The sequence below is a fragment of the Azolla caroliniana genome, unplaced genomic scaffold (genome assembly GCF_043228905.1).
Source record: "Azolla caroliniana isolate FFs.n. ecotype wild unplaced genomic scaffold, voAzoCaro1.0.p SCAF_12, whole genome shotgun sequence".
In the NCBI taxonomy this organism is placed as follows: Eukaryota; Viridiplantae; Streptophyta; class Polypodiopsida; order Salviniales; family Salviniaceae; genus Azolla; species Azolla caroliniana.
The window spans coordinates 18,802,434-18,812,550 of record NW_028230447.1 but is presented as its reverse complement, the minus strand read 5'-3'; the positions used below and the strand labels follow the sequence as shown (position 1 = coordinate 18,812,550).

The following is a 10,117-nucleotide window of genomic DNA, read 5'->3' as shown; positions in this document are numbered from 1 at the left end:
GGAACCCATTGATTAAATTTGAAGTATGTGTATGTATGTTTTTCATCTTCAAATATTCACACGTGTGTTAGTTATTATTCAATTCTTTTAGGCTTGCTTACATAAGGTCTAAATGAACCTCCTGAAATATCTAATATTGGATGTTGTAATGGTTGAGAAAGTATAGTATGAAGATATGAGTTTTAGTTATGTGATAAATTTTGGTCTAAGCAATGAGCATTGAGGTCACAACGTGACAATGCCACATGATTTGACTGTGTGTGTGTGTGTGTGTGTAACTATAAGGGGTGGTGTCGAAGTTTGGTACATCCTTGGACAACGATTTCTAAATTGTAATTCAATAGAACAAATTAAAGGGCTAGAATTACCTAACATAGATGTTTATCATGTGTAACATCCTTATTGGTGAGAACCTAATAGATTGTTTTCATTGATGGGACTTGATGAATGCACTTGATGCTGCGAAATTGTCAACATCAACTATTCTTGCTCTGAGGTGAAACTCATGAGAAACAACAAACTTTAAAAATAAAAGGGACTAGGATATCTCCTATTGGGTTCACAAAAAAACCACCCATAAGAACAAATGTGAATGATATCGGTCTCCATGGATAATATAGTGTAGATGTCTTATCAAGGTTCTCAAATTTGAGAAAGGAGTACGAATTGGTGAAATATGATTTACACGTTATTGAGATTTAATGTAGATAGTTTTGAAATCTCAAAGGGTTTTACAAACATATACCCTCATTATATACACACTCATTTGGACTTACCGATATATTGAGTAAACATGTAACGTGAATATCCCATTATGATGAGCATATTTGCTCCATGAAAGCAAATTTGTTTGCTTTTATATCAAATTTGTGTTTAGCGTTGAATATCTTTGAATAATCTTTGATTTAGAATTGAAAGAATTTGATGCATAGAAAAAGCCAGGAGTGTTATTGCTCTTTGAACATTGCTTGAAAAGTTAAGTTGCCTTTTAGAATTGACTAAATATTAAAATCTCAGTAAGGTCATGTGCTCCTTTTTTCTCATCGGTTCCAAAAGCATGTTTTCGTGGGCATTTCTCGTGTTCATCTTGATCACCCCATATTTTTATTGTCTTGCTTGGAATTGTGTAGCCCTTCATCACAAACTTGTATTGCACTTTGTCCAAACTCAAATAAATGTGATCAATGATGAAATGAACCATGAAAGTAAAACGAGCTTAATGTCATTCATGATCAACTCATCTTTTTTTATGAGATTATGTACAATTGTTGATTATCGGAAATGAATTAGAAAAGAAGATAAGTATTTCCTCAACAAAAGGAAGGCCAACTTCAATAAGTGTACTCAAAATATCAATGGACAAATAACACATCCTTAAATGAATCAAATCCTTCGACAAACCATTGTAAAAATGCAAAAGGATGTTGTTTCGAAGGAAGGTGTCTCATTGAACCAATGCAATGCAACACGATAAGAAGATTTGGTCAACTACGGTTGTGCTTGTAGATTCAACCATGAATACATGTATTACGTTAAGAAAGCATTCCTCTATTGTGGTGAAGTCTTCTCCTAATTCTTTTAGCAATTGAATGGTGATATATTTTCATATGCCTCTACCTTGTTACATGCTTCGAGATGGGGGAAACAATGATGTATCTATTTTACCCAAGTGAAACTAGAGATAATTTTGATACTATGTTACATTATTGCAATTGGGGCCCCAATGAGATGACCAAAAACTTTAATAGCAAAGTTAATCCTTTTTGGATGTTAGGATAGTAATACAGTGCAACATGCGTTCATGTGTGGAGTCCTGTGCTCGGTTATTTCACGTTGCTTTAAGATATATGTACTGTCACACATCCTTCAACATTTGTAAATGGTCAACACGTGATTAGATTGACAAATCTAAAGAGAACCACCATCTAGATAACTTCATAAGTGTATTCCAAATGGAAATAACAAATTGTTAGCCTTTAATACCTAGATATTTCAAAGAAAATTTACTATATTGTTTTAGATTTAAATGATCCAAAAACAATGAGAAAAGTTAGGTTGTCAGAGCTGTAGCCATATCTAGACACAAGAGTCCAATAATTTGGTTATAATATGCTTCAACCACAACATTGTCATGAAAGGAAAGAAATATCTCATTCTTGATTTCTCTTATATTGGTGAACATGATGAGGGATCAATGACGATTTATAACAAACCTCGTTGCAACTACATCCTATTCGATTGTGTAATTGATCCTTTACCACACTGGTGTTGCTAGTCATAGAAAAGGACAAAGCCCTACCACTTACTTGATCATAGTGTTTAATTTTATATCACAATCGTTATCTCTTTGTGCTATGTATTTGTGGTTGCATATTGTGAAAAATATGTATGACCAACAATTTTTTAAATGTGACCATGTTGAGAACTGGTTTACAACTAATTGGAGTGAAATCATCAAGATTCATTAGGAGTGGCAAATACATGTAGGAGGATATGAAACCTCTTTTAAGCATGGAAATGCATAAAAAATAATGTGAAGTCCACGAGTACTCCTCGATGAAATGGCAGTGAAGAAGCTGGTTATGTGACAAAAGCAAAGCAATTGGGTTGACACAATGGTGATTACCACACATTTTGAAACAACTCACCAAGAAATGACGTGCAGGATAAAACTCCTTTTTGACGCCCAACATGGATTTAGCGAGAAGTAGACTACTTCAACAATTTTGGTTCCATTATGCACATGCATGTGGCATCTCATCTCAATACGATTCTAGAAAGGTTGTGCTATTTTTTAATTTGACTGATCTATTAATTGACATGTGTTTTTCGAGAAGGAGATATTGTTATTGTATCTGGCAGGAACATGGCCATAAGTTTGGGGATTTGTGTGCCAACCAAGCAGTGTTTTCACCCTACACTCACTCCTTGATACCAAAGACGCTTCTGCTAGATGACGAGTAGTGAACCGGGTCCATCAATCTCCTCGAGCATTGACACGCAAGGGTTCTGACCCTTGAGAAGTGTCCATTGACTGGAGTGTTCGGCAAAAGTTTGCACACATTCATCAAAAAACGCCAACGAGAAATTGGAACACGGCAACTCGGAGCGAAAATCACAAACATCACAACGAGCAACTCCTGAAAAGTCGTGACAGGGCTGTGGCGGTTTCTTCTTCTGTTGTCTCGTGATGTGATGTGAGGTGCGAGTTCTCGGGCGAAAGTGTCAGGTGGACACGAGGGGGAGGGGGGTCTAGAGAGTGGGTGGGCGGACAATGCTCGATGTTAGGTTTTAGGGTCCAAGGCCATGGCTATGACCAATGTCCTCCTCCCAACCAACCAAACCCTTGTGCCAGTGTCCTCACTCTTACCTCTCTGGAAAGTGTGAATGGAGAGAGAGAGAGAGAGAGAGATAACTAGATAGATAGAGAGATAGATGAGATATATGTATATATAGAGAGAGATGAGGTAGATAGATTGAGAGAGATGCGATAGATAGATAGATAGAGAGAGAGAGAGAGAGATGGAGAGAGAGAGAGAGAGAGAGAGGGTTTGGAAGCCCTAAATTTGGAGGGTTTGTTAACAGTTGACACAAAATAAAAACTGATGTTGACTATTTGCACAAATTTCCCTTTTTTTTTCTGAAAATAAAAAAAAGAAAAAACATGAACAAAAAGAAAAGAAAAAGTAAGAAAAGAAAATAATAAAATTGTTTTTTTAAAAAACTTTAAAAAATAAAATAAAAAGAAAAGAAGAAAAAAGCACAAAAAAAAAGAAAAACGAAAAAAAGAAGAAAAAAAGAAGAAAAAAGAAGAAAACAAAAGAAAAAGAAGAAAAAAAGAGATGAAAACAATTATTCAGAAGTTTATATATTTTATGACACGTGTAAATATTCTATTGGAAGATGGATGAAGTGATTAGGTTAACCATATACTGTATCATCTCATCTCTCTCTCTCTCTCTCTTCCTGCTTCTCTCTCTAGAAACCCCCCTTCTCTCTCTAAACCTTCTTTCTCTGCTTCTCTCTCTCTCTCTCTAAAACGCCCCTTCCCTCTCTCTCTCTCTCTCTCTCTCTCTCTCTAAACCTTCTTCCTCTGCTTCTCTCTCTCTCTCTCTCTCTTCTTCTTATTTGCTTGAGCTTAGATCTGCTCCTTTCTCTCTTAGATTTGGGTCTCTCTCTCTCTCTCTCTCTCTCTCTCTCTCTGCTGCCTGTCTCTATCCCTGTCTCTGTCTCTGTCTCTTCATGGAGCTCTTAATGGCACCTCCATTAATCCTACTTTAACCTTCTTATCCCCTCTCTACTCCTCAGATGAATCCTATCCCTATACCAATTCTGTTCCCTAACCCTCACCTTGACTCTACACCAATTCTACTTTTAAACCATAAACCCTAACCCTAACCCTAACCCTAAACCTAACCCTAACCCTAGTCTCAATGGTGGTCCGCAGCATGTCCGCCGCCTCCTAGCCCTTTCCTTTCCTGTCTTGGTGGAATCAGGTTAGCTCACGTTGGAACACCTCTCTAATTTTCTCTACTGGGGGCTAGGTTTTCTGTCCACCAGTTAGGGCTTTGCTCACTTGTCAACGTCTTCTATGAGGTTAGGGGTATCTTCTTCCAGGCCGCTGTCATTAGGGGTATCTTCCACCAGTTAGGGTTTTCCCGCCAATTGGAGTGTTTGTTTTGCAATAATTAGGGTTTCATGGAGTGAAAAGGCTCTTCCTGGAGTTAGGGTTTCAACTTGTTCAGGGGGGTTTTTCCTGCAGGTAGGGTTTCTACCGCTTTTTCTTTCTTTCTTTCTTTCTGTGTGGATCTAGTGAGAGAGAAAGCAAGAGTTGAGGGGTATGCTTAAATCAAACTCATGTCAGGAACATCCATATCCATGAAGACCACGAGAATGGTAGTAGTGTGAAAGATACAGAACTCCACACATTTCATCAAGAGTTCATCTTCAGTCCAAAGGTTTACGCAAGGATCGGCAGAGAGCGAGCGGAACACGGCACCGGCAATGGAATTAGCAGCAGTTGGAACCACGAGGACCCCATCCATGGCCATGGCCATGGTGAAATCATCTGCAGAGGCAAAGAAACACGAGGAAGATCTCATGGATCCTCCCCGCTGCAGCATTCCAGAGAAGGAAGGCCCCCATTGTGCAATTGATTTGAAGGCTGAATGTCCACTTCCTGCACCCATGGCAGACCTTCTGACTCCATCAATGTGAGTTTAAGAAGAAAAAACCCATCAAATCTTTTGCGCATTGGATGCTCTTTTCTATTAAGAAAAAAAACAAAACAGATTCCCTTCTTGATTAGCTAAAGTTTGCTTGCTTGATTCTTTTCCATCAAGGCCTTTCTTCATTAAATTTGTTCACCATTGGCCAAACAATTTTGTATGTAGTGTGAAAAAATCTGCATACAGACATAGGGAAAACCACCAAAACACCTCCCAATTTACTGGACATTTACCACAATGCCCCTACCTTTTCAAAAAACAGGGGATAAAGGGACCTGACATTATGTGTAATGGCCACATGACAGAAGGCAATTTCTGGTTTTTCTTGAACAATGAGTAAGATGTATTTTGGTGTTTACTTCCTTACTTATACTCCCCCCCCCCCCCCCCCCCCCCCTTTCCTCCCTTTTCATATGAACAATCTCTCTTTTTATTTGAGTGTACTACTTGATGCTTTTCTATCAAGGCCTTTGTGCATTAAATTTGTTCACTATTTGGCAAAACAATTTTGTATGTAGTGTGAAAAATCTGTATACAGACATATGGAAAACCACCAAAACACCTCCCAATTTGCTGGACATTCACCACAATGCCCCTACCTTTTCGAAAAACCGGGGCTAATAGGACCTGGCATTATGTATAGGGGGGGGGGGGGGGGGGGGTAGACACCACATACCCTTAACTTGTTGCTTAGTATTTATTTGACAGAATGGCCACATGACAGACGGCAATTTCTGGTTTTTCTTCGGTGTTTACCCCTCACTTATACTTTCCCCTCTCCTCTCTTTTCATTTCAGTTTACTTGATTTGACCAATCTCTCTTTTTACTTAATTTCCTCTTCGTGAAGTAGTGAACAAGTCATCAGATGCATATTGGTTCTTGTCTCATTGACCACATTAGCATTTTGTAGTTGTCAATCCATGATATCTTTACCATCTGAATTTGCATAGGTTTTATAGGTGATTATTAACGTTTTCTTTTTGTTTTCATCTTTTTTTTGACTCTAAATTTGCTTTCCCCTTTGTTAAGGAATGGGTATTCGAAGAGTAATCCTACTCTAGATCAACATGTTATCATAGTGGAGAGAGCTACTACTACCACTACTTCGAGAAACACTAATAATGCCCACATGCTTGTTATAAATGATAAAGCCAGTATCGATGATGCTGGCGATGGTGAAGGTGGTGTACCTGTGTTGTCGATGATGAATTCTCCAAGATTAACCCTAGGACAGAGAAACCCAGAACACACAGAATCTGGTGTTAGGCACAAATGGGGATGTGATTTGGAGCTCGCTAGCACAAAGATATCTGAAGGTACTTATTAGTCATTTGTATGTAGCTTCACATGTTGGAATTCTTTTCAAGATTCATCTTATGTTATCTGCTCAAAAGAGTGATATATATATACTTATGCATGGTATGATGATATGCTGAAAACAGTTAAGTATTGGACCATAAGATTTATGTACATAATGTAGGTTGATAGAGGAGGTATGAGACCATAATGTTGATGTTCATGTATTATATTGCGTGCTGATAGAGAGAGCTATAGTTTTTGTATAAACAAGGAGGTCTTGTTGTTTCAGGACGGCACGAGAATGTTTTTCTGAAGCGTGATGGCCCTTGCATTCTTGACTTGAACCTAGATCTCACCAATCCACCCTTAACAGATTGTGCTCGGCAAGAAAACCATAATTTCCTTGACCTTGAACTAGGGGCGTCATCATCACTATCGTCATTAAGCTCGCAACCAGAAGAAAGTTCTTTCTCAATTGATGGATTCACCCCCGACAGTTCGACATGTTACAATAAACCACTCTTCACAGAAGCTGTCAATAGGCCACTCTTCGAAAAAACCTTCGATAAGCCACTATTCTGTGTTGTCCCTAAGAACAATGAGAAGCCCCCGGATATGGATAGCTTCACCCCCGAAACGCTGGCAACATTTTATGATAAGTCACTCTCCAAAGAACCTCGCAATAGGCCACTGTTCGAAGAAATATACAATAGGCCACTATTCTATGTTGACACGGGGAACAATGATGAGTCTCCAAAGGCGAGAATGAAGACGAAGATGACACCATCTACATCTAGTGAGGAGAGTATAGGTAATGCTGGCGGCAGTTTTTTGAGCCGACCAACAAGCTTGTCTCCACCCCCAGACGTGAATTGTAATCATTCATGTACAACATCTGGCAGCATGTATTCAGGTGCGAGGAGGAACCAGATAGTGGGCATGTTTATGCGCGAGAAATCCTTGTTTGAAGAGGAAAGTAGCGTGAGCCAGAGTTGCCGACCATGCCGACCTCGCGTTAGAGGAAATAGTATCAGTGAGAGGATGACGGAGATCACCTTACATGACCTTTCTCAATACTTCCACATGCCTATCACTCAAGCTTCCAAAGAGCTTAAAGTCGGGCTAACTGTGTTGAAGAAGCGTTGTCGGGAGTTTGGCATACCGCGGTGGCCACATCGCAAGATGAAGAGCCTCGAAAGTCTGATCAATAACATCCAGGTAAGCATGGAGAATTGCATCTCTGAGCACCTCTTTTTGTGACCCTAATCCTGAACCCGTAATCCATCTCAAGCATACATTTGGAACATATCCCTAAATCATAAACCGATCCCAACCATATATATATATACATGGTACATAAACTGTAAACCCTAAACGTGGAGCATAAAACTGGTACGTAAATTCTAAACTCTAATTCCATCTCAATCCGTATATATATGGAAATAAACCCTTATCCCTAGAACCTGAAATTCAAATCCGAAGCATCAAAATGGTATGTAAATTAAATTGTAAAGTCTAAACCCGAAAACCAATTCCGAGCATTTCAATGGTATGTTAGTCCTAATGTATCCCAAATTTATAGAGTACATAAAATGTAAACTCTGATCCTAGTCTTAGCATGCAGACAGAACAAAAACCTTTAATCTACAGCCATCCCAAGCACATATATATTAAATAAATAAATAGATAATCCTTAAACACATCCAAGCATTTAATATCAGTACGAAATCCCTAAATCCTAATTCTCAACCATAGAAAACTGGCAGTTAAATCACCATACAACCAAACTCCAAACTCATAGTGCTTACCTATCCTAAGCTTAAATATTGTACATAAATCCCAAAGCCAGAAACCATCTAAAGCATATTTAGGTACATAAGCAATAAACCCCATCCCAAGTAAATATATGGTACTCCAACTCTAAACCCATCTCAAAATAACAAGAAACCCTAAAGCTTAAACTCTAAACCCATCCACAAGCATGTGGATGTATATACAATATATATATATTTTTCAATGTGAAGCATATTGTTAATGTAGTGATGTAAAATGAAATGTGGGCAGGATCTTGCGAAGGATCAAGGAGTAAAGAGCTCAACTAGGGTGATGACGACAGTGCGAGAGTTGGAAGAGCAAAAGAAGCTCATGGAGGAGATGCCAGGGACAGAGCTCGCAGATAGAACCAAGCGCCTCCGGCAAGCTTGCTTCAAAGCCAATTACAAGAAAAGAAGGCTAAGCACTCCCTCTTCACTGTCATCATCACTGTCATCAGCATTACGATCACTACCGTCATCATTTTCGGCATTACAGTCACTACCCTCGTTATCATCAACGCCGGAAAGTGTTAACAAGACCCTGCTATCATGCGATAATCATGCATCGGTGGTTCTTGACCTTAATTGCGGCCTTATTGCATCTGCAAATCAGATCGGCTTCCTCTAATCGTACCCTATCGTAGAGAGGTAGCTCCCTTCCGTCCAAACCTTGTAGCCCTCCAAAACAAAATCCTTTGGAGTTCAATCCAGCATCTTTTTTCGCAATGCTATGTTATATTAGATCTCTTTTTCTTCTAATCCTTTTTGTCCTTGTTTAAGCTTAGCTTGAGCTTTAGTCCAAATTTCACATCCAATATATGCCCATTTAGATCTAAGCCCAAGCCTGAAACCCTGAGTCCCAAGTACCTGCCATAAGCCATAAAGTCTTACCATAACCTTGAATCCTGAATCCTTAAACCCTTGACTAAGAATCTCAAACTGCAAACGTGGAACCCCTAGTTTGGAATATTTAGGCCACACCTAAAAGCCTAGACTATAACCCAATTCTCAAATCTGAGACCTAAGTCCTGGAACCCTAAACCCTATTCATGAAATCTTTAATCATTTATTTTTCTTTGGATAGTCATGATATGCAAAGGATATGGATTGTTTTAATGATAAATTCTATCATTTATCACTTCTTTCACTTATCATGAGAGACTCTTGTGCCCCCAAAACAGACAAATCCCATATGATTCTGATGGGGAACAGTTATCCTTGACAAATTTGCACTTGGGGTATATCTGTAAATTCCTTGTGTCTACTACTGTCTTGTCCCTTGCTAGTCATGAACACACATTATGTACACAATGTGCATTGGGCAAATGTTCACTGCAATGAACCCTGGTGAATTACCTGCTTTCGGTGTATGTTCTAGGTGGGTGTAATTTTCATTTGTTTTTCTTCTTTTGAATACTGACTTTTAATGGTTATCTCTTAATTTGTTTAGTTAATCCTTCTAATGTATTGTAAGTGAATGTCAAGTGTTTCATTTTTTCATATTATCATCATTATCTACTTCGATTACAATTTTAATGGGCATTCTCCATGATTAAATCTTATTGATAACTCACTAAAACATACAAGGTACTGCTCAAGGACATGACTTAATTGTTTTGTTTGGCTATCAGTTTGAGAATTAAGGTTTTTGAGAGCTGGATTGAGGTTAAGAAGAGCTGATATAGGCACTTCAAAAGCTGAGATGAACTATGAACTGTAATTGAAAATGTCATTCGGAAGCCTATGTAGTTGAACCATGTTCATTCGTATTAAAT

The 10,117-nt window shown here is 38.6% G+C and overlaps 1 protein-coding gene across 2 annotated transcripts; it reads left to right on the top strand.

Moving 5' to 3' along the window:
• The first annotated feature begins 4,795 nt into the window (after nt 1-4,795).
• LOC147857359 (uncharacterized) lies at nt 4,796-9,477 on the top strand. Of its 2 annotated transcripts, none has more exons than XM_087328400.1 (4): nt 4,796-5,213; nt 6,259-6,548; nt 6,821-7,746; nt 8,593-9,477. In XM_087328400.1, exons 1-4 carry the CDS (start codon nt 5,005-5,007, stop codon nt 8,968-8,970), a joined length of 1,803 nt encoding a protein of 600 aa, XP_087184526.1. In that variant the 5' UTR covers nt 4,796-5,004; the 3' UTR covers nt 8,971-9,477. The 2 variants fall into 2 exon arrangements, with proteins under 2 accessions (XP_087184526.1, XP_087184525.1); XM_087328399.1 differs by having other exon boundaries at nt 4,798-5,213; nt 6,259-6,545; nt 6,818-7,746.
• The last annotated feature ends 640 nt before the right edge of the window (nt 9,478-10,117 follow it).

Bases quoted from the DNA above. Each gene is read 5' to 3' on its own strand.
- LOC147857359 (XM_087328400.1), top strand. From the start codon at position 5,005: ATGGAATTAGCAGCAGTTGGAACCACGAGGACCCCATCCATGGCCATG. The intron at 5,214-6,258 runs GTGAGTTTAAGA...CCCTTTGTTAAG, and splicing joins GACCTTCTGACTCCATCAAT to GAATGGGTATTCGAAGAGTA. The intron at 7,747-8,592 runs GTAAGCATGGAG...AAATGTGGGCAG, and splicing joins GTCTGATCAATAACATCCAG to GATCTTGCGAAGGATCAAGG.